The 26,666-nt window shown below is 48.2% G+C and overlaps 11 protein-coding genes across 11 annotated transcripts; 5 read left to right on the top strand and 6 right to left on the bottom strand.

Annotated features, from left to right (window-relative positions):
• Window positions 1–1,398, top strand: FSST1_011640 (triose-phosphate transporter family-domain-containing protein; the record flags this gene model as incomplete). The annotated part of the gene is made up of 4 exons (XM_083234791.1): window positions 1–134; window positions 197–264; window positions 330–961; window positions 1,015–1,398. 4 exons carry the CDS (start codon window positions 1–3, stop codon window positions 1,396–1,398), a joined length of 1,218 nt encoding a protein of 405 aa, XP_083081336.1.
• Window positions 1,399–2,060: 662 nt separating this feature from the next.
• Window positions 2,061–2,936, bottom strand: FSST1_011641 (60S ribosomal protein eL27; the record flags this gene model as incomplete). The annotated part of the gene is made up of 3 exons (XM_083234792.1): window positions 2,061–2,174; window positions 2,262–2,633; window positions 2,874–2,936. 3 exons carry the CDS (start codon window positions 2,934–2,936, stop codon window positions 2,061–2,063), a joined length of 549 nt encoding a protein of 182 aa, XP_083081337.1.
• A 741-nt stretch (window positions 2,937–3,677) lies between these two features.
• FSST1_011642 (uncharacterized protein) lies at window positions 3,678–3,913 on the top strand (the record flags this gene model as incomplete). The annotated part of the gene is made up of 2 exons (XM_083223742.1): window positions 3,678–3,826; window positions 3,883–3,913. 2 exons carry the CDS (start codon window positions 3,678–3,680, stop codon window positions 3,911–3,913), a joined length of 180 nt encoding a protein of 59 aa, XP_083081338.1.
• Window positions 3,914–4,027: 114 nt separating this feature from the next.
• FSST1_011643 (uncharacterized protein) lies at window positions 4,028–4,825 on the bottom strand (the record flags this gene model as incomplete). The annotated part of the gene is made up of 1 exon (XM_083234793.1): window positions 4,028–4,825. One exon carries the CDS (start codon window positions 4,823–4,825, stop codon window positions 4,028–4,030), a length of 798 nt encoding a protein of 265 aa, XP_083081339.1.
• Window positions 4,826–5,886: 1,061 nt separating this feature from the next.
• On the top strand, window positions 5,887–7,161 carry FSST1_011644 (Glyoxalase/Bleomycin resistance protein/Dihydroxybiphenyl dioxygenase; the record flags this gene model as incomplete). The annotated part of the gene is made up of 1 exon (XM_083234794.1): window positions 5,887–7,161. The coding sequence occupies one exon, from the start codon at window positions 5,887–5,889 to the stop codon at window positions 7,159–7,161; it is 1,275 nt and encodes a 424-aa protein (XP_083081340.1).
• Window positions 7,162–7,536: 375 nt separating this feature from the next.
• Window positions 7,537–8,999, bottom strand: FSST1_011645 (TFIIH/NER complex subunit SSL1; the record flags this gene model as incomplete). The annotated part of the gene is made up of 2 exons (XM_083234796.1): window positions 7,537–8,377; window positions 8,431–8,999. 2 exons carry the CDS (start codon window positions 8,997–8,999, stop codon window positions 7,537–7,539), a joined length of 1,410 nt encoding a protein of 469 aa, XP_083081341.1.
• Window positions 9,000–9,940: 941 nt separating this feature from the next.
• FSST1_011646 (chitin synthase III catalytic subunit) lies at window positions 9,941–11,041 on the bottom strand (the record flags this gene model as incomplete). Its single annotated transcript, XM_083234797.1, has 4 exons — window positions 9,941–10,489; window positions 10,542–10,817; window positions 10,911–10,946; window positions 11,012–11,041. 4 exons carry the CDS (start codon window positions 11,039–11,041, stop codon window positions 9,941–9,943), a joined length of 891 nt encoding a protein of 296 aa, XP_083081342.1.
• A 9,002-nt stretch (window positions 11,042–20,043) lies between these two features.
• On the top strand, window positions 20,044–22,556 carry FSST1_011647 (uncharacterized protein; the record flags this gene model as incomplete). The annotated part of the gene is made up of 6 exons (XM_083234798.1): window positions 20,044–20,082; window positions 20,132–20,697; window positions 20,752–20,829; window positions 20,884–21,366; window positions 21,420–22,132; window positions 22,183–22,556. 6 exons carry the CDS (start codon window positions 20,044–20,046, stop codon window positions 22,554–22,556), a joined length of 2,253 nt encoding a protein of 750 aa, XP_083081343.1.
• A 1,397-nt stretch (window positions 22,557–23,953) lies between these two features.
• On the bottom strand, window positions 23,954–24,628 carry FSST1_011648 (ferroxidase; the record flags this gene model as incomplete). Its single annotated transcript, XM_083234799.1, has 2 exons — window positions 23,954–24,208; window positions 24,266–24,628. The coding sequence occupies 2 exons, from the start codon at window positions 24,626–24,628 to the stop codon at window positions 23,954–23,956; spliced, it is 618 nt and encodes a 205-aa protein (XP_083081344.1).
• Window positions 24,629–24,810: 182 nt separating this feature from the next.
• On the top strand, window positions 24,811–25,664 carry FSST1_011649 (AP complex, mu/sigma subunit; the record flags this gene model as incomplete). Its single annotated transcript, XM_083234800.1, has 2 exons — window positions 24,811–25,110; window positions 25,164–25,664. 2 exons carry the CDS (start codon window positions 24,811–24,813, stop codon window positions 25,662–25,664), a joined length of 801 nt encoding a protein of 266 aa, XP_083081345.1.
• A 141-nt stretch (window positions 25,665–25,805) lies between these two features.
• FSST1_011650 (uncharacterized protein) lies at window positions 25,806–26,337 on the bottom strand (the record flags this gene model as incomplete). Its single annotated transcript, XM_083234801.1, has 3 exons — window positions 25,806–25,919; window positions 25,969–26,039; window positions 26,094–26,337. 3 exons carry the CDS (start codon window positions 26,335–26,337, stop codon window positions 25,806–25,808), a joined length of 429 nt encoding a protein of 142 aa, XP_083081346.1.
• Window positions 26,338–26,666: the final 329 nt, after the last annotated feature.

The raw sequence follows: 26,666 nt of genomic DNA on the forward strand, positions 1-26,666 counted from the left end.
ATGTCGGCCGACGAAAAGATTCGAGTCTCTGGAGAGACGCCTCGTTCGACTACTCCTGTTCTTCCTACGGTTAACCCCGGTCTCGAGAAGTCAAAGCCCGCTGGTGCTTCTATTCACCCTACTTTCTACGTTATGTCAGTAACTTTGATTCTCGAATTGACTTTTGCGATGCCACTTTTGCTAACGGCCTTCGCAGCGCCTGGATCGGTTTCTCTTCATCTGTCATTCTATTCAACAAATGGCTCCTCGATACCCTCAACTTCCGTACGTTCGCTCCTCGATCTCGTCACTCAATTTGCGGCTCCCTTGCTAACTTGGTATGCTTTCAGGCTACCCGGTCATTCTAACGACTTACCACTTGACTTTTTCGACCATCATTACCCAGGTTATGGCACGATGGACCCCCTACCTTGACGGCCGCAAGACTGTCAAGATGACCGCTCGCGTTTACGTCCGTGCCGTCGTTCCTATCGGTATCTTCTTCAGTTTGAGTTTGATTTGCGGAAACTTGACGTACCTCTACCTTTCGGTCGCTTTCATTCAGATGCTCAAAGCCACCACACCCGTCGCTGTTCTCATCTCTGGCTGGATCCTGGGTATTTCTGCTCCCAACCTGAAGCAGTTCCTCAATGTCTCAGCCATTGTTGTCGGTGTCATCATTGCGTCCATGGGCGAAATCCACTTTGTGACCGTTGGTGTGCTGTTCCAGATGGGCGGTATTATCTTTGAGGCTCTCCGACTCACTATGGTCCAGCGTCTTCTGAGCTCTGCTGATTACAAGATGGACCCTCTCGTCTCTCTGTACTACTTTGCTCCTATTTGCGCTGTCATGAACGGTGTCGTCGCCCTTATCTGGGAGATCCCCAACTGCACAATGGCCGAGGTTTACCATGTTGGTTTGTTCACTTTCTTCCTGAACGGTCTCTGCGCTTTCATGCTCAACGTCTCCGTCGTCTTCCTGGTAAGTCTCTCTTGGCAAATGTTAGTCAGAAATCCAACTAACGTCCTTTTCAGATTGGCAAGACTTCCGCTGTCGTCCTTACCCTCTGTGGTGTTCTTAAGGATATCCTCCTGGTCGGTGCTTCCATGATGATTTGGGGCACCCAAGTTTCTCCTCTCCAGTTCTTTGGTTACTCCATTGCTCTCGGTGGCATGGTCTACTACAAGCTCGGATATGAGCAGATCAAGGGCCACATTGCTGACGCCAACCGACAATGGGCCGACTTTGGTGCTCGCAAGCCTGTCCTCCGCAAGGTCACCGTCCTTGTTGCTACCGCTTTCCTCATCTTCACCCTTTTTGGCGGCTTTGCTCCCAGTTACTCTTCTGAGGTCGACCCCACCACATTAGCCAATGAGGTTTCCAACCGCTTCGGTATTAACGATGCTCAGCATGTCTAGAGCTCTCTGATAAACTGTGGCAATGGGATACAAGACCCTGACGTTTACTTTACGGGGCGAACGGCGATCTAAGGAACTCTTTTCTATATCCATTATTTCCTTATGTATTACGCCAACCGAGTTTTTGAACTTGGCTTGAACGCGTCCTTGGTCGGGTTGACTAGGCGCTCTTTTTTCTGCGGATTGGAGACTTTTTGCTATATTCTGTTTGACTGAGGATGGCTGGGTGGTATTATGATGTGTAAAGCCATAGAGCTGGGCGCAGAGCGCGAGGTAGCGGTCGCATGCATGAACCGTATCACGAATGGTCTAATTGATGTGTAACTCTAGACGGCGTTTGGCCATAGACATGTAGAAACGAAACGGGTAACAAAGAAAACCTATCATATCAAAAGTTCACTTTTTCTCTCCGCTCTCTGTTCATGCACGCGACTTTGCCGTGGTGAATCACTTTGACGGTAATTTAATTCATTTTATGGATTCATGTACCTCGTAGACATTCAACCGTCAAGAAGAGTCCTCAAGGTCTATTCAACACCTCATATGACACCAATTCATTGAACTCCACCAGTGGTATCCTTCGGTCGGGACAACACGTCCGTCCGATCCGCGTTGTATATTGACGCTACAATCACGGGGCAAAGTAGAGATCTGATCTTGTTTTAAGAAACTTCGTATTGAGCCCATAAAAACCGGGGTTCCTTAATGCCATCGATGCTCTTTACATCCCGCCAACTCCCTAACCGTGATGGAGAAACGATTCCTTTTTTAAAACTCTGTAGACAACTGTTAGCGTGTGCCCCGCACAAACAAAATTTGTGCCCATTAGCACTCGGCAGGCCAGTGACGGTGCACAGCTCTACCCAGATACCAATGCCACAAGGTCGGTATAACGTACTGAGAGGGGTGAAGAACCATCGGTTCTTGCCGCTGGTGTATCGCTCCTCGAGCACCTTCTTGACAGTCTTCTTGGCGTCCTCGCGCTGGGAAACCTCCTTGAAGGTGTCGTTGGAGACGGCACCCTTGAGACCCTCGAGCTCGAGAGTGTAGCGAGTGGGCATCAAGTGGTTGTAGTTGATGACCTTGATGAAGGGCTTGATCTTGTTTCGCTTCTCCTGGCGGGTCTTGGACATGCGGCGGGTGATCTTGGAGGGGTATCGCTCAATGCCGGCAACCAGGGCGTGACCGAAAGGGTGAGGCTTGTTGCCGTTGTCAACGGGCTGGATGATGACAACCTGTGAAGCAAAATCGAGTTAGCGATCATTGTTCCCTGTGGGACTAAAACGGAATGTAAAATCGTGTCCCAGCATGTCGTTTCTCTTTTGTTCTGCGCCTCGAGATAGTCCGTTCGTATACATAAAACACTGGAGGTGTGTTCTTGTTTCCCTTCTCCCCTCCCCCCAACCCTATCTTTATTTGATGGCGCAGAACTCGGGAGATGCAATGGCAGCACGAAATTGTCGTGGGTGTCGTACCTTCTTTCCGGCGTATCTGCCGCGGGTGATGATGGCGACTCGGCCGACCTTGAGGAACTTCATCTTGTCCGGCGGTGTGTTGTCTGCTGGTTAGTGAAGTTGCGAGGAGTTGTCAAGACAGACGTATGGAGATTGTGGACGGATTTTTTGATTTCGTCGCAAGCGAATGTGCGTGAGTGCACGGGCCACCAATAGGTCACGTGTCAGATAAGCCCCAACATGCAGTCCGAACTGGTACCTTATCGTGAAAAGAAGCACTACCAGTCTATCAACAGCAAGAGATCTAATCGGACTAATAAGAGGAAGAATCTATTAATGAGCAGAATGCTTGTACTTCAAATGCAGTATAGATATTATGTATCAATAGGTGCTGCCCGACGATGCTGATTGCTGTACTATGAACTTAAGACAACTGCATGCCCGAGTTTATTAGCACAGGACTGCGATTATTCGACTTGAAAGAAGCTCGCCATAGGTATTCATGTCCCTCAGGCAAGGCATGCTTTCCATGCTATCAGCTTGACAGAATCGTCGTCTGTTAATTTCTGGGTTGCGTATACCAGCCTGTGCTCCCCCAATGGGGAAAGGTTTGTTCTGACCATAAAAGGCAGTAGCCCTCCCAAGTGACAGAGAATTCACGACTGGAAGGAGGTCCTCGGTTCGATCCCGACCATCGCTATGTTCAATGTTTTCTTCTTTTTATCGTGTCACGTGAGCAGACAACTTCCTCTCTAATGTTACAGGTGGGCAAAGTGAACTTCATTGAAGCATCTCATTCAACCTAATTCTGTGTACTTATTCACAATGCCTGCTGCACCAGCGTACATCATCTCTCGCGTTGCAGACCCGATTTTCGGTGTTCTGATCGGCCTCTCAGCAGCTGCTACCAGGATCAATCGTGAGGAGAAGGATAAAGGTCGAACAACTCAACAGACTCTTGAGGCTGCGCGGAGGTAATATTATCTCACATTACTTGCCTCATTGTTTCAAAAGCTAATTCTCGATCCAGACGGGTAGGACCTTCTTCCAAGTCTTCTTAATTCAACCTGTCTCCAACTGGGTCGTTGTTGTTTTCACCATGTTCAACTGTACAACTTGGTGCCATATTCATTTTTAACTTTTTGGGATATCAAGTCTCATTATATATACACAGTCTACTCGCCAAACGATGGACCATATTCCTTCTTCATTGCTTCTCGCACGATTTGTCCGCAAAGCTTGGCTGTCGGGTTGACACTGACAGCCAAGCCTTTTGCAATCGGGTTGCCATATCTTCCTCCAAACGCAAGGTCCCGAGACGCAGCCTCCTCAAAGTCCAGCCTTTCCCATTTGGATTCATCGAGGGCCTCGTCGATATCCAGTGAACGTGTCGGCAATAGTCTGGCTGTCTTGAGATATAATGCAGCTCGTTGGGTGTGGGCCATTGATAGAGTGCGTGCGACCTGCGGGGAAATAGGTGTTGTTGTTGATGGTGGGGAAAGCAGGGTAATTGAGATCTTCATGTCCCCCAGAGCTGTAGTGACAGCCTTTTTTCTTTCAGTCTGATCGGGATTCTCGATCAAAGGCATGGATTTGTCCTTGCTATCCGATAACAGCATGGCATCGCCATATAATCGCCTCAGGATCTGGACGCGGTTGTTTCTGGCGCTGGCATAGTTGGGGTACTCAGAAATCATACCCTCGACTGCTGAAAGGCTTTGCTGATAACCTTTGACGGCAACATCTTTAGCTTCCTCAACTGAGAGGCTCTTAAGCTGCGCCTCAAGACTTTGAATAGAACGGATGATTTCGCGCTCTTTATCGACTACCCGCTCGTACACACTTGCATCTGTGATGTTTGGGTCGCGGGGTAGTGAGGAGTCAAGGACGATGCCGGCATATGGGTTGGATTCAGGGTCCTTGATTTTCTCAAGGATGTTGATGTCATGTTTGCTCAAGCACACGGAAGTCATGTTGGCCTTTGTTGAATAACGATTTGGCTGATAACACAAAGGCAACCTTGATCTAAAAAATATTGGAAAACCGGCAATGGGCGATATAATTAATTCGGGTTACGTTCGAAAAGCCTTAGTTCGGGAATGCTCGGAAATCTGTCAAGACGTGATGAGGCAACGGAGATGGCGGTTGAAAAGGCTGGCAGGCGTTCTAAATATCATTTCTGATATTCGGCTTACACCAAGCCGACCTGCCATTGTTGGCGTCTCGGCTTTAGCGGGAGCATTCAATACTACACGGCCAACCTCCACATCACCGATTATGGATATGGCAATCGCAAGGATGATGCTTCGGCCGACTTGTTGCTGACAGTTCCGCAGTCCTTGATATGATATGCCGCCAGGCTATGGTCGTTAACCCGCGTTGATGTCTATGGCAGTAATCGGTCCAACTCGGCTTGGTGCGGTTGGCGCCGCAGCGGGACACCGGCGGAAGGTTCCGCAGTGATAGCCTCACAACCTCCAACAGCTACCTTCGGCACTACCGCCCATGAGATCGATCAACTAGGACATCTTGGCTCTTTGATGATATCAGTCAGGTCGTGGTCTGACGCGGAAGCCCCGCGCGTGACCCTTGAGCCTGCCATACTGGAATGGCTTTGCTTTCTTACACCGCAATTGCCATTGGTCCTCAGTGTTATTCATACGGAAGACCCAACGAGGATGTTACCGATAGATCTGGCTGGTATTGAGCTATCTCCTGCTCATCCTGGAAGGTGTCTTGGGCCGCACAATGCCTTCTCCAGGCGGAGGCGTTCCGTCAGATATGACAAAGAATAAAGCAAATACCTGTTGCTTCAACGGTTAAGCCGGCTTTGAATCGAAATCAAGATTTCTTACATATACGTCTGGACTCCCCAATCTTGTTCCTCATTATCAATTCAGCACATTCACGAATCAGTCTTCATAGCTTCTCAAAGCCGCCACAAAGAAACTTTTTGACTTCAGCTTCAAACCTCAAATAAACGTTTACCCTATTTTGATATCAAAGGCTCACCTATCAAACCGTCTGTGTGTCAATGTCCCCTTCTGCCATCACCAACTCGCCTCCCCAGCAGGCTGTCCAGCCTACTACTGTTCCCATTGCCTCTTCTCTCGATCAAGTCGACAACACCTTTGCGGTTCAGCCGCCCCCCAACTTCACCGGATATGACCACATAACCTGGTGGGTTGGCAATGCCAAGCAGGCTGCCTCCTATTATACCAACCTCTTTGGCTTCAAGCCCATCGCCTACAAGGGTCTCGAGACTGGAAGCCGGTACTTTGCCTCATATGTGATTGAGAACAACGGCGTTCGCTTTGTCTTCACGTCGCCTCTACGATCTGAAGCTCACTTCCCCGATGATGAACCCATCTCCAAGTCAGACCGAAAGCTCCTCAAGGAGATGTATGCTCATCTGGAACGTCATGGTGATGCCGTCAAGGATGTCGCCTTTGAGGTCGAGAACGTCGAGGGAGTTTACCACAAGGCTGTCCAGGAGGGCGCCGTTGCTGTCCAAGACCCCAAGGTCAGTAAGGACAAGGAGCATGGCGCTGTCTCGACAGCTGTCATCTGCACATATGGTGACACCACCCACACCCTTATCTCTCGACAGAACTATACCGGACCCTTCCTCCCCGGCTACCGTGCTTGGAAGAAGCACACTGCTACTGTGACTCTTCCTGAAGTTCCCCTGGTCCGCATCGACCACTGTGTCGGAAACCAGTCTTGGAACGAGATGGACTCGGCTTGTGCCTTCTACGAGCAGTGTCTTTCATTCCACCGCTTCTGGTCTGTGGATGACTCCCAGATCTGCACCGAGTTTTCGGCCCTGAGCTCCGTTGTCATGGCTTCTCCCAACAATGTTGTGAAGATGCCCATCAATGAACCTGCCATGGGCAAGAAGAAGTCTCAGATTGAGGAGTATGTCATCTTCAACTCTGGCCCTGGTGTTCAGCACATCGCCCTTCTTACCCATGATATCATCGGTGCTGTCACAGCTCTCCGTGCCCGGGGTGTTGACTTCATCGATGTCCCCTCAACATATTATATCAACATGCGCCACCGTCTCAAGACCGAGCGTCGCAACTGGGAGCTTAAGGAAGAGTTTGAGACTCTTGAGCGTCTCAACATCCTGATCGACTACGATGAGGGTGGCTATTTGCTACAACTCTTCACCAAGCCTCTCATGGACCGACCCACAGTCTTCATTGAGATCATCCAGCGCGAGGAGTTCGATGGTTTTGGCGCTGGTAACTTTAAGAGCCTGTTCGAGGCTATCGAGCGTGAGCAAGCTGAGCGTGGTAACTTGTGAACGGCTGGCTCTCTGCATTCCACACATGGAAACAGCAGTATTGTTTGCAAACCTTACCTAGTAACATTTTCAGAGGAGGATACAAAAATTCCGTTGAAGCACGAGACGAGTTTATGATAGCATGATGTTTATTGCGATGCTTGACCCAGATACACCGATGCTTGCAAGGTCTTTTACCTGCAGGACTATATAGACTGAAATGAAACTGAAAACTTAACAGTAATTTTGATACCCCTATTGCGCCGCTTGTGTGGCCGTGACGATGATGCTCATTCACGATAAGCTATTGTCAGATAAAAACTCCCCAATTGTTTTATTAATTCCCGGGTATAAATATGATCCCCCCTCTTGGTATTAACAACCGTCCTGAAAACCTCATGTCATGGTAACATCGCCATTGGTATGCGCAGCCGTACCATTCGTTTCGCCCGATGCAGCGGCACCATCAGTCTTTGATACTAAACTTTGGCAACCTGGACAGTTATGAACGACCTCGTGGGCAAAGACATCACAGTCGATACAGAAGTGTTGCCAGCAAACTTCACATGCGTAGCGGCCGCTCTCACTGACGCCTTTGGCTGTCTTTGGCGCGCCGTTATCTTCTTTGGTCTTGTCATGCCCTTTGTTCTTTGGTGGTTCGGGAAAAGGAGCAAGACATGAGAAGCAGGCCGCTGAGGTGGTGGCTTTGGCCCAGGGTACTTCGACCCAGTTCCGTAGCGGGAATAGATGGTGATAAGATCGGGCCAGATGCGTTGACAGAATAAGCGTGAGATCGCACGACGGACACTCAGCGGGGATACGGCACACGCGAGCGCCACAACGGGTGCAAAGATAGCCCTCGCGGCAAGGCTGATTGTGACAGGCGCAGTGACTCGTCGTCCCGTTTGGAACAAGCGTTCGGGATGGGAAGCCCATCATAAGCAAGCTGGCTGTGCTTTGCTCGGCCGTGCGCGTCACCGGAGGCGTTGTGGCTGCGAGGAAAAGCTCACGGAAGTGAACCTCGTCCATTGCGATATTGTATTGTGACTCATCGCCGGCATTTGTTCGTGAGCACAGGTCTGCACAGATGGCTAGATGTGCGGACAATCCGACAATGGAAACGCGTATTCGGTCTGTGATGAGATTTCCGATGGTCTCGTGGATATCACCGGGGTCACTCGATAATAGGGCGCCGTAGATAATGAGGACTTCTCGCGTGCCGTGGGAGGGTGCATGGCTATGGTACATTAGCTTGATGGTTCTTCCCTAAAGGTGCAGTATCAAACTCACAACAGAGCTCCTCGACACATCTCAAGAGCGTTCTGTAAACTTGGGTTTCCCTGAGGATCTTGACTCTCCAATCCCTTCAGTTTGTCCAAATGTTCTGCTGGGTTTCCTCCGACGTCGCTGACTCTGATAGCGACGCCATCGCGCATACCAATAATACCCAGTTGTGAAATAGGGTTCTGCTCAAAGAACTCCCGCACAAAAGCAGCCGCATAACTCAGAGTAAGACGGTATCTCGTCGGTAGAAGGTCCTTTTCCGTCATAGCGAACGACATGTCCAGCACAAGCACCATGTGCCGAATAATTCCTCTCTGCAGCGGTGTTGTGTCGCGTAGTAGTCGCTTTCGCTTCTCGGCCTCGAGCACGTTGAGACTCAGGACACCGTCTTGATCCTCCTCTGGTAGGCCCGTCTCCCAGGTTCGTTTCGAGACTTCCCAAGCTCTAGCTGAGTCGCCTTTTCTTGATTTCGAGGATTTGCCTTTCGGGGCTTGAGGGTCGTCGTTGGTGACGCGATGGTCCATGAGGTCGTCGTCCGACATATCACCAACATACTCGCCATCGGAGTCAGCCATGATCGTGCTTAGTTCAGTTTATTTGTTGTATGATGGAGGTAAAAGAAACAATGAATCGTGTGTGATGGTGGTGACGGAATTAAGTGTACAAGGCTGAGAAGATTGCACAGCCTTGCCGCGGCAGATCCACTCTTAAGATCTTTAGAGTTGATCGCTCAGCCAATGGTGCATGCGCAAAATCAAGCTTGAATTGGGCCAGGTTGTAAGTCGGCAGAAGCTTCGCCTTGATTGATTATTACTTACCTAGGTACCTTACATAGGTGGGTTGGTATGTATATTTAGTGAACTATATCTCGTTCTCGGTAAGGCAACGTAATGAGAATAGCAAATACATATTTTATCTGGGCTACTTCCTTCACAAGTCTCTCCCTTATTCGCCGGGACTAACAATCTGTGGTCGTTAATCACGTTTCAAGATACAGGAGATATATACGTGTAAGAATTGTTACTTAATTAACTGAATCTAACTTTGATTTCCTTATGCATTAGTCGCTCATCAGGGTATAACTACGATCGAAAACTAATCACTACTATATACAAGCCAAAGGGTACTAAATCTTCCCGTGATAGCATGTAAAAAAGACATAACCCAGCAAAATCATGACCAATAAATCCCATTGGCAAAGCTGGACGAAGTTCCTCCTCTCGCAGGCCTAAAAATAATCGCGTGCAGGCCGCCATTCATGTAAAGTACCCAATCATTTGTCGTTCTATCGCATCCCCATTGAATCGCATTGAATACGTTCAAACCACCCACAAACTCAAAATACCATCCTCATTTTGAAACTTCAAGCAAAAATTCATGTTCATAACGTGTGTACGTCGTTCGACCGTGAGCTGGGTCGTCGAGTGTAAGGAGGGATATCGAAACCGAAAAGAAGTACGCCGCCAAACGCCGTTCCAAGAGCAAAACCCACAACAATGTTGATATCAGTGCTGCATTAAGGGTAGGTATTGGTGACAGGCATCGGCCAATCGTCCTCGGTGATGCTGGACCAGAAGACCCAGACCATGATAACTGAAAGCAGAGTGAAGAGGGTTTGGAAAAGAGAACCATCGATCTTTCCGCTTGTTCCATCACATATGTACTTGCTGACGGCGTAGTTGAAAACTTGTCCGATGGCAAAAAGGAGCGCGGCGGCAGCCAGGTAAATCATAGGGCGCGTCTCGCCGAGAATCCGGACAACAAGGATGGCCTCGAGGACAAAGTAGGCGACTAGGAAGATCAAGGGGACAAGCTGATAAAGGACGTAAAGGGCGATGTTTCGGTTCCTAGGACCATCGTAGCTCGAGTCCCAGTAGCCAGTCCACGAAAAGCCAGTGTCGAGGGCGATATAACCAGTTCCAATAAGTAGAACAGCGGCCGAAATGACAATGAGGGCGATCGAGAGAGGGGTGCCGTCGTCAATGACCTGGTAGCCTACTACAGCATTGAGCATTAGAATCCAACATGTGGCAATGATCATGCCGATGTGGATAGCGGAGAAAGCCTGATAATGTCAGTACATGGTTTGACAGACGTTGATCAAGCTGGAAACTTACAACCCTAACAGTGCTGTTGAGAGGAAACTCTCCGACTGAAAAGATCTCGCATATACTGATGATGATGTAGCCAATGAGGAATAACTGCATCTCCCTTCTACCGACAGCTGCTCGCTTCTTCTCTGATCGCAGGAGGAGAAAGCCGGCGGTGGCAATGGCAATTCCGGCAAGGAGGATAGAACCCAAGTTTCCGAGATGTCGTCCCCCGCTCAGAGAGATACCCGTGAGTTCACATCCTCCCCAGTCACCATTCTGGTCGTGTTTCGGAGACAGAAGCTATTGACGATTAGTAAAGGTCCCCGTTGTTTTGCAGCTCCACTCCACCATGACGATTAATGGCGTAGGTAGATCATCAGGTAATGAACGTACATTGCAAACCGGGAGAGTAGAATCTCTGCAAAAGTCCTGTAGCACATTGTGATTAGAATTTGACCACAATACTGTTGAACGACGGATAATCGAGGGCGTACATGAAAATTTCCAAATTCGGTAGACCCCATTGTGATTGCGGATGCGTAACTCCTCGATCAAAGGGGGTACATCCACTAGCAACCACAATTTGGGAGAGAAGTGTTGTTTAGAATCGACCGAGTAACGCGGCGACGGCGGCGGACAAGGGAAACCGGTATCGTGGAATAATTCGTCGAGTTTTCGTATGTGAAGATGTAAAGTGGAAACAGGAAAAAAGAGAAACGAGGATTTTCCCGACCCCTTGTCGTGTTGAGGTAAATCGAGCGGTGGTTGAACTTGCTTGGCTTGAATTGACGGTGTCGTTGCTAGGACGGGGCTGCGGTGGCTGGTGGAACGACGAGCTGTAATTTCGCGGTGTGCCCAGACAGCTCCTCAGTTAAGAATGCACTGTAGCAGATTTGCGACAGACGGAAGCTTGGGATTGGAAACAGGTCGGATTATTAGAAAGAGAAAAAAGAGGTGATGCAAGATCTAAGCAGGTGCTCACGATGACGGGCAGCAACAGCAAGATTGGACAGGACAGGATATTACAGAAAAAGCTGGTTTCCATGCGCGGACGCGAAGAAAGAGAGGCGAAACGGGCCAATATAAGATTAAAACAGCCCAGCGGGCCTTTAGCAGGTTTTTGGGTGGTCTGGTCTCAGCGGGAGCGGAGGAGTGGACGGCCCAAGGGCCATTTCAGGGCAGCTCCCAGGGTCGCATCACAATTTAGCGTAGTCTAAACCAGAATCAGAACAATACTGGCAGGGTCGAATTGGATGGCAACCTCCAAAGTTGCCTTGGCTTGCCTTGCTGCTTTGACTCGATGCCATGGGTTGTAAAAAAGCAAGTGCCCCACGAACATCAACTTCCAGTTCCACTGAGTTGCCTTCTCATCATCACCCCGGTAAACTAAAACGCAGGTACCTACCAGGGGCTATCTCATGCTCTCTGAGAGCCTCGTCTGAGTGGTTACTTCCAGCGGATCAAGACTCGAATGTCAACAGATTTGTGAGTAATGATTGGTTCGGAACATCAAATTACGATGGGCCACGCTTGATGAGACCGGGGGCGTTCAGTGAGATTGCTGTTTGTTGCACTTTTGTTGTGTTTTAGGGTACTCTTCGGCAAATGCACTAATAAGCTACTAATGATGATCATGTCTACTGATGTCTGAGGGGGAAGGAATCCAAGGGTGAATATGGCATCACATCGTTAAACCATTGAACCCCTCAGTGATAGGGAAGAAAAAAGACCAAGGGAGGGGGCGGACATTCGGTGACGGCGAAAGAGTCGTTAGGTATATTGCTTCTCTCACTCGTATCTGTGCATAATGACCAGGTTTGTCATATTGATCAAATAACGTCACATTTTAACGGCTTCTTCCAGCCAAGACAGTGAGAGAGAGAGAGAAAAAACAATATGCAAGTCACCATGTGGGGAAGCAGTACCAATGCGATTGAATTCAGCCACCACATAATTTGATGTGATTCGATAGAGTCTATATTTCTTATTCTCGAGTTCCTCCACTCTTGTATCTTTTCTTCTTCCTCATCATCGGTCTTTGCCATTTGATAGTGAACTGAGTATCGTGCCTGTCCTCTGCCTACTAAGGTAGACGTAACTTAGTACTTGAAAGGATGATGAAAAAAAGGCCGGACCTAGTGCAGCCGTTTCGTTTCACTCTACCAATTGCGGCCTAAAGCAAATTGCGCTCTTGGCACTTACATCAAAGGCGCTCTGCGTTCAATGCTCGGCGATCTTATTTTTGCGGTCGCTTTCGTGAATTTTGGTGTCGAAAGAGCTGAGTTGTCTTGACTCTCTCAGTTTTTGTCCTTTGCATTTGATGTTTTCAATTCTCCAGAGAATGAACACTTTGGTATCTGAAGACATCTAACAGACCCGGTCCCTGTCCAATATGTCGCCATTTAATTCCAATGACATGCCTCCCCTCAAGATCAGGTCCGCCAAACTTGGAAGCTTGATTAGCCAAGGGAATCATCACTTTACCCGCCACACCTGACTAAAGAAGCTGTGTGGTTAATCGAGATAAAGCCAATCTACTTGCAATTTCCTCTGGGATGTCATTTTGGGTTCCAATCCGCTAACCCAGATCAGATCCGAGTTGTATCCGTACTACTCTGTCGATCTATTGTACAGCGCAACGCACCAGCCACGTCGCAAGTGTGGCCTGGTTACTATTGTTGATTGATATTCACTGCAATTTCCCCTTGAGTAACTGTATTCCCACCATCTTTCTACCTAGGCTGAGATTCAAGGTTTCCCAGCTCTTTGACATCAGCGTACAGCTGACAGCACTCAATTTGATCTTCGGTGCAGCCGACACCAACAGGCAGGGTCTTCGTTTCAGAATCGTGACAATTGCTTCATTGACTCTTGCGGGATACAGGCGCAGCTCTTGACTACGATTGGTGCCTCAAGATTGTTTCAGGCCCGGTTTTCAACACCACAGCTGCATATCTACCTTGCTTCTGCGCTCTACCCCGAAGAAAAGGCAAGATGAAGATCTTTCTGAAGATCTAGACCTGGGTTTAGGTCTAAGTAGGTCATGCTCTCATGTGGCGCAGCGGATTACACGTTGGCCCGTGGCTGTGCGTCACACTCCAGTCCTTCTGGTGCGGCAAAGATGCTTCACTTGGACTCGTGTGACTGCTTCTACGGTTGACACGTGTAACGGTGACGATTGGGAGGCAAATATTCTTATCTTCCACAAGTCGCCATTTCAAGTATTCTTTGACAGTTCGTGAGAACTCACAGAGAGTGTGGGGTCTCTTCTTGGGTTGTTAGTTCGCGAATCGCTAGGCAGTCATGCATAATGAGACAAAATGCAGCAACTAGGCAAGATATGAAACATTAGTTCGGCACAGAAAATAACCAGGCATTCCACCAAAAAAGAAAGTAAATAATCAAGCTTCTTGTTGACAACTAAACTGACAAGTTGTGTTAACTCGTGGGTATAGGGTATCTCTAGTACCTATGTTTGGCTTCTTTATTCTCCACCTACATCTCATACGGCTAAGTGAAGCCATTCAGTCATGATACAAGTCTGATTAGTGGTCTATAAGCCCCTGAATTACATTTATTCATATAAATACATCATATGCTCTGAGTTGTCGTGGCATTGTTGATGATCCGGCGCCCAAGATGGCTGTACATTGCACGATAGAAACAGTAAATACATCAACTTTGCATGGTTTAACGGCGCATTGCAGTCGATGTTACTCCGCAAGTAAAATCCACTCGCTTAAACAGTATGTTATTGTGTACTCTCAACTTGTCTCACAAGCCGAATTTGAGTAACCAAAGTGCATAGTTCTAGAAACAACGAAGAACTATTATTAGACCAACAAAGTTAATCTAGACAGGAGAGGCTGCAAAGTTCAAGACTACATCCGAAGAGTAAAACCACACATAACTAAGCCGTGTATTAGCAATATATTTGAAAACTGGTCTCTATATGTACCTGCAGCGGGATTGCCGCTCTGGACCCTTCATGTGCAACGCCGGCACTGGCACTTACCGGATAGATACAAAAATAGCAACCATGGGTTTCACATATTAGCCAGCTGGAAGAAAGAGAGCATCACATACTTCAATTAATACCTAAGGATGAACGGTGCAGCGTACAGGTGTAAATCAGCCCTGATTTGCTGAAGGTATACAAAGTGGCTGATACTCCTACTGTTAGTTGAAAAGAAATGTTACAACTAGCGATACTATACTCCCGATCCGAACCTACTGCTAAAAGTGACATATGGTCTTATTCAAACCTTAAGCGTATAAATCGCATGTGTCCTTCTGCAACTAGTTTGTTGGTGACAAGATGATACCGTAGTTGTGGCTTGAGTATACATGTTCAAATTCGAGTCTGTGGGTAGAAAAGAGTTGGCGATACCGCCCCTTTCCCTGTATGCCTCATCAATGTTACCTCATTATGCTTCCCATTGACCTCGACAGTGCTTTCCTCGCGCCTCTCGAAGTAAATATAGATGGTATAGGTGGCACAGGACGTCTAGGCAAATATCTTTCTGGGGCTCTCCCTTCAAACCATTGCTCGCTGCTCGCTGCTCGACGTTATGACAATCATGACACCTTGGTTGCTTTCTACAAGTTTCCGTACTGCAGTCCACGCAATTTCCAGTCCCAAGCTAATGAAAGCTGTAACGCTGATTAAGCCCCGAGTATTGAGATCTGTTACAGCCTAGGCACTTGAGAGAGCGTTCCTATTTCCTCCTTTGAGGATCAAGGTGACTTCTCGAGCTACTGACATTGAAGCCCTGAAAGCCCTCGTCTTCTGCAATCGATCTACTCTCAAGAATTCGTGGGGCATTGGTACCGAACAAACTGTAAAGCAGGTGACCACGTTATGTTCAACACTTGTGAGAAACTCAAACATATGACTTTGTATTCCGTAGAGCTAGTCATATTGGACAATATCTCCGACGCATGAGCATACTCCAAGACATTGATTGCACCGCCTGAGACCACTTTTTGTCAACCAACTGTGTTGAATGCAGTCCTGTCACCAAATTGGAGAATGTGGCACCTGTAAAATTAACAAATGAAGGTCGATTTCTTTGAAGATGGGTAGAAACGTAGGTGTCTCGCCAGCGCGAGTGCATGCTGGTTTACATCGTCGAAAAAGTCTCGTGGCTATTGACACGGACTCGCGTTTATACCGGCTGGATTATAAAAGACTGGATATATATCCATCTACTATCATCGTCTCGGATACTCCTTCGAAAACCCTCCTCTGTCGAGTTGCTGTAATGTTATAGCATAAGTATACTTACCAGCGTGTCATACAATTGAAGCACTGGAAGCGGCCGGGCAACTGATGGGTGCATATATCCGTGCGGATACGTAGGTAGTGTAGGGTTTGTACTTCAGATCTAGTTCATAGGCAATGTGCTTATATTACAGCGTTAGAATGCCCTGAGTGTCACATCCTGCCACATATAAAGTTATCCAGGAGGCGAACTCGTACCATGATGATAGGAACAATTTCACAACAATCATGCTGAAATGTTTCTCTTTGAAACTGATATGTTGTTATGCGAGCCAAATCATGTTGTTTCATTCAGGATGCTTCTTAGAAGGAGGTGTTAAAAGCACGGCACGATGAACCCGCAACTCTTCATTTGAGCTTTCTTTAGCCTCTTGTTGCAGCTGAGGTTAAGGTTTTGTTCAAGGTCTGGCACTCGCGATTAATGCGACATGGGAATTTACCTTGAAGAATCAACCAACGCAACATCTAACAAGAGTTTGACCCAACAGTATTGGGGGCAGATGGAAGTTGACACTGAGAGTGATCTATCTGCGTGTTTCTGTGGAGCCGTGTATGTCTGGTCAGGGTTTCGAATTTTCTCAGAATTGTCGGCTTCTTTTCTAGATTGAAAGGAAGCAAAGAGTGCCGTGATGTTATATAAAGCCCTCATTGCTGGTAAGGTGCTGCAAAACGGGATCTTCACCTACTGGTTGTCGATTCACTTGTGCGGTGTATTTGCTGACACCCCTTTCGCCTCGCTAACAACCCTAGAGAAACTTTCCACTAGAAGTTCATATGGCGGCAAGATCTTGTCATTGAAGGCGAGCGAAATGATCACAGGCTCGCCTGGGGGGTCGATCAACTTTACAATCCATGGTCTGCACCGCTCGGATCTCAGGGGACTAAGACAATAAGCATTGGCGGCTTCAGTATTTATGCGATCGTGGGGTAGAGTTGACTATTTGAAGATTAAGAAGTGGCACCTACAGGCAGATGATTTTGATCAACACAGACGACTCTGATAGTGGATAGTGGAGGAGAGAGGCCTTCCTCACTCGGGGATGTTTTCTGTGCGTGACTGTAGATTTGCCAAAGGGCTGCGAGGATGTTCCCCATCGCAAGAAAATCGGCAAATAAACCGTACTGAAGATGCCGTACCACATGGAATTTGGCCGACGCAACTTTCATTTTCGTTGGAATCCGTTATAAATGTACGTCGAGTAGGTAATCTGAACACCGTTCTTGGTGACAGTATTGATACCCCATTGCACTGGAAAACTGACTGTCCGATTTCAATATCGAATGAATCAAATTGACGTGTTTACTCTCGACAATAAACTGGACAACTTCGCAGGCAAACCGTACGAGAATTCGACGACACGGGCGGAAAGATTATATGCAAATGCCTCATGTTTTATTGGAACTTGCAATCGTAAATCTATGAAAACCGCTTGAATATGTTTGTTATTATTTGATCGATGAACAGGTTCTGCTTGCTAGGCTGCTCAGCCTAAGACTGGGTCATAGTCTTGAAGAGAAGGCATCTTCATTCGGCATTATTTCTTGGACTCCGATGCCAGGGTCTCATCTGACACGATGCTGGGCCCTTACAAATAAATCACGCGATTAGAAACAAGCGGACCAATGTGGTTTAAAGGATTTTGACCACTTGTTCGCCAAAGGGTCGGTCAACACTAGATCGACATTTCTTCATCTGAACCCTGTTGCATGGCTTTGCAGGAAGTTTGATAGCAATGGTAGCCGAAGTTAGTAGTTGTGACTTGAAGATCAGATATAATAACTACGGCGGACAAGCTCACATTGAATTTGTCATGTGATTACTACAATTCTTGTTGGCTAGGCCTGCTTTTTCTAGTATTCTGATGGATCAATGTTTACCGCTCTATCATTCCGGATTGAAAGAACCGTTCTTTTTATAAGTTCAATATCTAATTGAGGCCTGCAGGACTCGATACCAAGGGATCAGTGACGTAGATGGTATCCACCGCGAGTCAAGCGGGCCCGCCAAAGCTGTCGACATTAAGACGGCGATAGGCCAAAGACGAAATGACTGCGAACCTGAATTTACCCTGGATGACTGATTGTGTGAGTGGAACTGGAAGAAGGTTGGGATTTCCATCTTCCCTCTTTGCGGTAGCGCATCTTGGTGGAGGATGAAAAGGTACTTGATGAGTACATTAAACTCTCTTTTCTTCTCTTCCCCAGACTCGCTCATCGCTTGGGGGGGGGGGGGGGGGGGGGGGGGGCTGCTTAGTTTGTGGAGAGAATATCCTCGTGAACATTGATTTCGTGGGGAAACGAGGATAGATTTGGGGTGACCGCTTTTAATTTTGGACCTTTTGTTGATCTTGGTTGCAGAATGTGGCTGCTGCGAAGACGAAACTCATGACTGGAACATGGTGTAACAAGCAACACCAGATTGTAGCGACCTTTTAGTGAATAGAGATGACGGCAGATTAGTACAAACAACCCGCGTGAACTCTATCTCTTGTCAGGAGGGAAATACTGGAAGCTGCATATTCCCAGATGACAGTCGCCCAGTTTCAACTGAACGGGAAACCAGACATGTGACTGACCATTTGCACAGCCTTGACAGTGATAACGAGCCAGATCAAGGAGTGCCAGGTAGCAGCGCTTCATCTGACTTGTCTCAGCTGAAGATAGATCTCCAAGGTGGCATTGTCCTTGTGTTTTATGTAACAAACAGAAGCATTGATGGATTCTATGAATTGATCAGCTAAACACATGTGAACCCCCCACCTTTGCGTTCCAACGTCTTGGCGCTGTGGCTCTCTAACGCGTCCACTCTGGCACCCCACACTCACGATAGTATAACTAAAGTGACTGACGACGGGAAGCTTGCCCCGAGCGCCCATTGTAAAACCGTGGAGACGTGCCCGCTTCAAGTCCGTCAGCGTGGAGTCTAGGGGCTTTCTTATCGGGTTGGCGAGACTGGGGGGCATGTGAAATATTTATGAGGTGACGACAAGGCCAAAGACAGATGAATACGCCCGTTAAAATTCAGAGTTTGAGACTATGGGAAATGGGCGGAATCACCCCTGAGAAACCGGCGCAAATGCAAAACGAAGAGAGTCAATTGACTGATGATCATGCAAGAGCAAGATTAAGGCAGATTAGGTAGACAGGGCAGATTCGCTAATACGTGAGATAGAGTAATAGATCAGATACCTTAGTACAGTGCCTGCCTGTAGGTACTCGATCATGGATGCACCAATTTGACTCGACTCTATCCGTACCTGCCCTGACCTCCTGAAAGCCATCCCCTGAGAAGTGACTTCCCGTACATACTATTTTCCAGAAGCCGTTCCTTCCCCTTGCCTCGCCTCGCCATGGAGTTTTAGTTGTCGACTTGTCCAGTTCAATTCTGCTGCCCTTCATCTCTTACCAATTTCCTTCAATTCTCCTTCTTTATCTTCAACATTCATCAACAATTTACTCTTGTTGCGCTGTTTTCCTCACCCTCAAGTCGATCATTTTGTCCGCGTCGGCTGTCCAGTCCAGTTCATGATCGCTGCCCCTGCCGTTGTCTCGTCTGACTGTTTATCGGGATTTGTCACTTGTTGCATCTACTGTACGTCGGCTTGAGCTCCTGTCTCAATCGTGGTCATCTGCCTACCGTCTGCCGTTACAACCCCAGTTCCGGGTCCAGGCCCAGCTCTAACCACGCGCTGCCCTACAGCCTTTCCCCAGTCGCGACTCCGTCTTAGACAGACAGAATTGTCTGACTGGTTTGCTTTGAAGATCTCTTGTTAATTTAGCAAATCGTCTGTCGCAAGTGTGCCGTTTCCAGAAATACCTGTCATTACTCCGCGCAATCCGCCCGTACCGCGGCACACGCATTGTATTTGTCGTGTCTTGCTTGGCTCTCGGATTGCAAGTCACCCCAAAGTACCTGATCCCCAATTACACGCTGCTGAGTGACGCACTTTGAGCTACCGCCAACCAGGGGTCCCAACAAGGCCTGCATACAGCGTCTCTCTCAACTGACCAAGAACCCACACGCCCAATCGAACCCGCGCTTCTGTCAGGTATCACTATCTTTTGCTGGGTAGTTTAGGTGTTTTTACCTGTTTACCAGCCAGATTTTATTCACCCTTTGCCGATTAAATCCTGCAATAGACGCCGATAGACCCTGATACTGGTACCGTACGGCCACCCCCGGTCACCCGACCCCATCTTTCCCATTCCCCTCCGTCTTTCGCTGAGCCGTTCGAGGTGCCGATGACCTCGTTGTTTCTCGGCCTTTCTTTTTCTCTTCCTGTACCCTTTACCTTCATTCTCTTTGCAGAAGGGCGCTGCTGCTTAACAGCCCCATCTTCCCAAAATTCCTCCCTCACGATCTTCACGTCTTCCCTCAAACATTCCACTGCGGACCCTACGTCCTGATAACAACCAACACCAAGACCCGGACTCGCAAGCGACGTCATTGCTCGCGTCCCGCAACGACCACGATCGTGAATACGACGACGATAGCGACGATACTAACCCCAACCACCATCACGGCGTCGCCAAATCTAAACGTCGCCCGTCTTATTCAGGCTCCGAGTCGTCGTGGACCGACACCGGTGATATCGGCGAGCAGCTCGCTGATGAGCACGACCCTGTTCGTCTGCAGCTTGGTTCCGATATAGAGGACGAGCTTCTAGCAAACGTCCACCGTCGACAACCCAAGCACGGGAATCAAAAGAGAGTTCGAATCCAAGACTCAAATTCTCACCACCGTTCTTCTCGGTCCCGATCTGCCCTTATCAATAAGGAGGCTATCGAGGTCCCCAACTTTAACCCTCCAGGCCCTTCCCGTGTCGAACGTATACTCGGTGCCATCATGGCAGGACGCACAGGATCCATCCATGGCCTCACAGGCAAGGCCTTGATGTAAGAATACTTGAACCTGGTCATCTTGTCCAGTCGCGTACTAACATGATCAAGCTACTTCACCAGTATTTTTGTTTCACTAGGTGTGTTCCTTTTCGGATACGATCAGGGTGTCATGTCTGGAATCATCACGTAGGTCTCTATAATAGAAATATATTTTCATGTAGTCGACTAATAATTCTCTAGCGGTCCATACTTTATGGACTATTTCGGCCACCCCTCAAAAGCCTATGTTGGTACTATGGTGGCAATCCTGGAGATTGGCGCATTCATCACTTCCTTGATGGTCGGTCGCATTGGAGATATCATCGGACGACGACGGACTATTTTTTACGGTTCATGCGTCTTTTTCATTGGAGGCGCACTCCAGACACTGGCTACTTCCATGCCTATGATGATGGCTGGCCGTTTCATTGCTGGTTTCGGCGTTGGTGCGCTCTCGACTATTGTGCCCGTTTACCAGTCTGAGATTTCGCCTCCTCACAATCGAGGAAAGCTGGCTTGCATCGAGTTCACAGGAAACATCGTTGGCTACGCCACATCTGTCTGGGTTGACTACGGCTGCGGCTACATCGAGAGCGACTATTCCTGGCGCATTCCTCTCGGACTGCAATGTGTTATGGGAGCCCTCCTCGGTCTGGGCAGTCTTGTCATTGTCGAGTCCCCTCGGTATGCCAATCACATTTCCAATATCACTAGAAGCAGCTCGCTAATTTTCGCAGATGGCTTTTGGATAACGACCATGACGAAGAGGGTATGGTTGTCATTGCCAACTTGTACGGCGGCGGCGACATTCACGACCCGAAGGCTCGAGATGAATACCGCGAGATCAAGATGAATGTTCTTCTCCAGCGACAAGAAGGCGAGCGCACATACAAGGATATGTTCCGCCGATACAAGACTCGCGTTTTCATCGCTATGTCTGCTCAAGCGCTCGCCCAACTCAACGGTATCAACGTTATTTCTTACTACGCGCCTTATGTTTTTGAGTCCGCCGGCTGGGTTGGTCATGATGCCGTTCTCATGACTGGTTTCAACAGTCTCACCTATCTCATGTCGACAATTCCACCATGGTACCTGGTTGATCGCTGGGGACGACGTAAGATTCTTCTTTCTGGCGCCACGGCCATGGCTATCTCACTATCGCTCATCTCCTACTTTCTATTCCTCGATATCAAGTGGACTCCGCGGTTGGTCGTTTTGTTTGTTATGATCTACAACGCTGCTTTTGGCTACTCATGGGGGCCTATCCCATGGTTGTACCCACCTGAGATCCTCCCTCTCAGCATTCGATCCAAGGGTGCCAGTTTGTCGACCGCAACAAACTGGGCCGCCAACTGGCTGGTAGGAGAAATGACACCAATTCTTCAGGAATGGATCAAGTGGCGCATGTACCTCGTTCATGCTTTCTTTTGTGTAGTTAGTGTGGTTGTTGGTAAGTTGTCCTGTTAACATATGCCGATAGTATCACTGACATCTCAATAGTCTACTTTATTTACCCCGAGACTTGTGGTGTCCGCCTGGAAGATATGGATTCGCTCTTCGGAGATGCCAGTACTGTTGCTGGCACACCCTCGTTACACGGCACTGAAACCGGTTCCTTGATGAGGGGCGGATCTCCTGTTGGATCGTCTCGTGGACTTATCGGACCCTCGTCTGCTATCCCTGGCCTTTCTCTGGATCCTCCTACTATCGACGATGACAGCAAATCCCAGATGCAGAGTGGTGGTGATGAACGGGGCGTCGGCGGGTGGTTTTCAAGAGTTGTCGGTCGAAACCGATCCGATAGCGGCAGCAGCGCGCAAGGTCGTTATGCTCCCCTTGGCCAACAGGAAGAAGGTCGTCGTGATGACCGTTGATGAAGTTCTTGAAGTCAGTTGATAGACGAATATCTGCATATAGATGGCGCACAAGACGCCGGATGTGTTAACATCTGGATAAGGACGGCGAAATGACGCCCCGGAAGGAAGTGGTGTTACTTGAAGGGAAAGAATTGACTGATTACGTTGGAGCGAGGGAGGCATTTACGATTTGGGGTGATATTAAGTTTTAGACGAGGATTGTTGCATTTCTTTTGATATCTACCTATGGACCGATAAATTTCTAGACCGGATCCTCATGGAGTTAGACGGCTAACGCCATGGCCTATATACCACACATAATGAGAGAGCGGTTGAATCACCAACAAGGAAACTTCCCATTCGATCGAAATGACTGTTTTAGTGCGTTTCGTTTGTATTCCAGGTGTGTTGTGTTTGGTTTCCACCATCAAGTTGAAGTCAATTTAGCTAGTAGACATTTATTTGTCCAGTGAAAGTGGGTCTGTCTACCTTGTGCAACTTCTTACCATCACCAATTGCCAATATTCAACCTCTCATGTGCTAAGACCAGATTCGATCATAATGGCGAGCACAACTCAAATACCACACGCATACCGTAGCCTGTATCGAAACCTCCTAAAAGCAGTACAACATTCATCCCCTGCTCGTTTCGTGGCACGCGATCAGCTTAGAAGAGCCTTTCGCGAGCCCGGTGCCACCTACGATGAGAGAGGCATCAAGCGAACCAACTGGTTTCTGGAGGCTGCAGCCAGGGAGAAGGGAATGGAGCACAGGATTCTGAAAAACTTGCTGCGAGTTCAGCTTATGAGATTTCGGAAGAGAGGATACTCATCATATGATCCGCTAAAATATACAGAGTGAGTTTTAATGCCAAGTCTTAGAATGAGACGTGCTGATGAAATGGATGAAGTTATGAAATGAAAGTGGCGAAGGCTACAGCGTATAATCACTATGATATGACGGTTGCTATGCTTAATAAGAGTATGGGAACGTTGTTGCGCTGAGTCTGATGAATCCTTGAGTTCGAATGTTGGAAGAACAATCATGACTAGTATTTCATTCTCAACCAGGGGGTTGAAGAACCTGGCGGATGCATTAAACTGGACGCAGGATCTGTAAGCTTTTTTATTATACAGGCACCGAGCAAAGAGCATCGCAAGGGCTTATGTCGCATGCTTAGGTAGCTGATTTGACGGATGTCATTTGAATACAATCTGAGATGGGCATTCTTAGTCCCGCAGATAAAGGTCCGTATCGATAGTACATGTATAATACATTGGAGGTAAACTCATTCCTTAATAGGCTAACCCAAGCCTTTCAACGCCTTAACAAATATGATGCTGTATCCTTGTCTCCTGTCATTTTCATCTTCATTCATGCTTAATGGGTTTCTTATCGACATTCAGGAGGAAGCTCTACTCCTCGCCTGGAATAGCGATATCGACACCAAGTTCCTCGAGGATAACCTGACTCAAGCTAGAGCCGTCTCTAGTGTAGATCCAGTCGCCCATAGCCGTGCCCTCCTTCTGGTCCTGGCCCTCACCGAGAAGGCACCAGTCGTAGCGCTTGGGACCTGAGATGGGGGATGACAGCCAAATCTGCTTGTTGGGAGGCTGTTTGTTGATGACATATGTGCCATTCTCGGGCCAGTCGATGGTGAGGACTCCGGCCTGCGTACGAGATTGTTAGTTAGTGCATCATGGAAGCAATTATGAAGCTATATGTACCGAAAATTCGACGTCAATATCCTCACGCTGATCCTGAAGCTCCTCAAATCGGTTAACAATATTGTCGAGGTACTCATCGGCAATTTCATGGTACTCTTGCTCGGTGATCTCGGCGATAGCAGCACTTGGCTCAGCTTGCTCAGTTTCTGTCAAAGGCTTGGCTGGATCCTCGGTGTCAGGCATGATACCCTTCTTACGGGACACGGTAGTAGAGAAGTTGCGTTGAGAAAGGTTTGGGTAGATGGCGAGACGTGAAGCATAAGTCATAGTTGCAACACGGAAGCTGGAGCGGCAGACTGGTGTCGACGAGCGGATGGCTTGCGAAGCCATACGGGAAGCCTGAGATGCGATTTGTCGAGACATTTTGAAATTCGATCGATGAGATCAGAATGTGTTGTTTGGGTAGTGCGAGTCAAGGACCGATGAAATAGTCTTGGTTTAAGCTCAGAAATGTATTTGCTTTTATGGTTTTGGTCAATCGCTCTTATTCAGAGTGTTGATGATCAAAAGTTGCATGCAAAAGAGCAAGCTCCCCGCGGTTCGCTATGAGGTGCAGCAACAAGCGACCAATCACGCCGCGGTCTGCGGTAAAGAAAGTACGTATCTCAGGGCAGCTTCCGCATCCCGTCATCAGCTCCGCGCCGTCTTCCGCCCAAGCAAGCCACACCATCGACCGCTTCAACCCAAAGGTGCTTTACAGTACCACGATACCCACACCTCATCTACAACCAGCCAAGGTATTCTTCTCAAGGCATGAAAAGCCTTGGTCCTCAATCATGATCAGCGCATTTCTGGTCTTCAATGGCCAAGGTCAGCCTCGTCTGACCAAGTTCTACACTCAGCTGGTATGTTATCCTCTTCCCTCATGTTGTCCTAAACTCATCATGCGCCCTGGCAGGAAACGAGCATACAACAGCGCCTCATATCCGAAATCTTTACCCTCGTATCGAACCGACCAGCTGGATCTTGCAACTTCCTACCTCTCCCTCCTATGCTTGCCGCTTCCGGCACCTCTCACACTTCCTCGGAAGAGCAGAACGATGTCCCTACACTCGTAACATACCGCAACTATGCGACTCTTTACTTTATTGTTATTTCCACCTCGACCGAATCGCCTCTGGCACTGATAGACCTCATTCAAGTCTACGTGGAGGCCCTCGACAAGCTCTTTGAGAACGTCTGTGAGCTGGACCTGATATTCAACTTCGAAACTCTACATTCTACACTATCGGAGATGATAATAGGAGGTGTCGTTATAGAGACAAATCTGGATCGCATTGTCTCAGGTGTCAAAGCGCAGGGAACAGTTGCAAAGAGACCCGTCAATGAAGGTAGAGGGCCTACTGGTCTGGGAAGTGGACTTGGAATGGGCGCCAACTTCGCTTGGACCGGACGATAATGATCATGACAAAATGAGTGGAATAAAGGTATGCCGGAGTCGGGTACATCTTGTACCCGCTCACAGAGGTATCTGTACATTTATGCCTCCACGAGAGTAACGCCAAACTCCGAGACTTGAATATTACAAACATAGAATACACTATTTCGACTCGGGCTCGTCTTTCGGGGGAGCAAAAGGTGGCGCATCCGCTCGTCGTTCGTATCGCTTTTCGGGATCGACGGTACCAAAGAGATATTGCGTCTTTCGTCGAATCTTGGATTAGGTCAGCGATGCTCGATTTAAAGCGACTAAAAATGCGAACCTCTTCAGAAGGCTTGTACTTCTGACCCCACCATTCGAACTCGGAGTAGAAGAAGAGCCAGACCAGGGCAGCTAAGAGCTGGGTTAGTCGATGTGTAGAATAACGTCATTAAGAATTTCACATACCAACAATCGTCAAGAGCTGAGCAGTCTTGACAAACTTGATCCACCGAGGCGCTCGACTTGCCAGTATAATGCGACGCTTGTACTTCTTCTCGAATCGTAATTGTTGCTGGACGGTGAGCTGCTTGAAGTTGGGAGGCCACACCTTTCGCGCCTTGTGAGGGTTGTTGGCGACCGTCAAAGGAGCCCTCTTGAGAAGGCTGTCCTTTGACGATGATGCCATACGTCGGACCAGAGTCGAGAACATTGTGACTAAATTGTTGCTGTCTCAGTAGTCGAATGGCTTGAAGATTCGGCCGATATCGAGCTTCGTATGATGGCGTCGCAGTTGGAGATTCTCCAATATGAGCGCCACAACACCGCCACAGTATAGCCACAGTTTCCACGGGCAGGAACCTCTTCTATCTAAGCTGGACAGGGGGACAGAATACACAAGTATGAATTCAGTACAAGTTAGTGTCGATATTTTTTGCACCCTTGACGCACTTGCCCCGCGATTTTCACCCCTCCTTCTTGTCAGCTCGATTTCAATTCCTTACAAAGGTGTGACTCAAAAACTTCTAGTGAGATTTCGAG

The sequence above is a fragment of the Fusarium sambucinum genome, chromosome III (assembly GCF_050947815.1).
Source record: "Fusarium sambucinum isolate potato_lamoka chromosome III, whole genome shotgun sequence".
Taxonomy (NCBI): domain Eukaryota; kingdom Fungi; phylum Ascomycota; class Sordariomycetes; order Hypocreales; family Nectriaceae; genus Fusarium; species Fusarium sambucinum.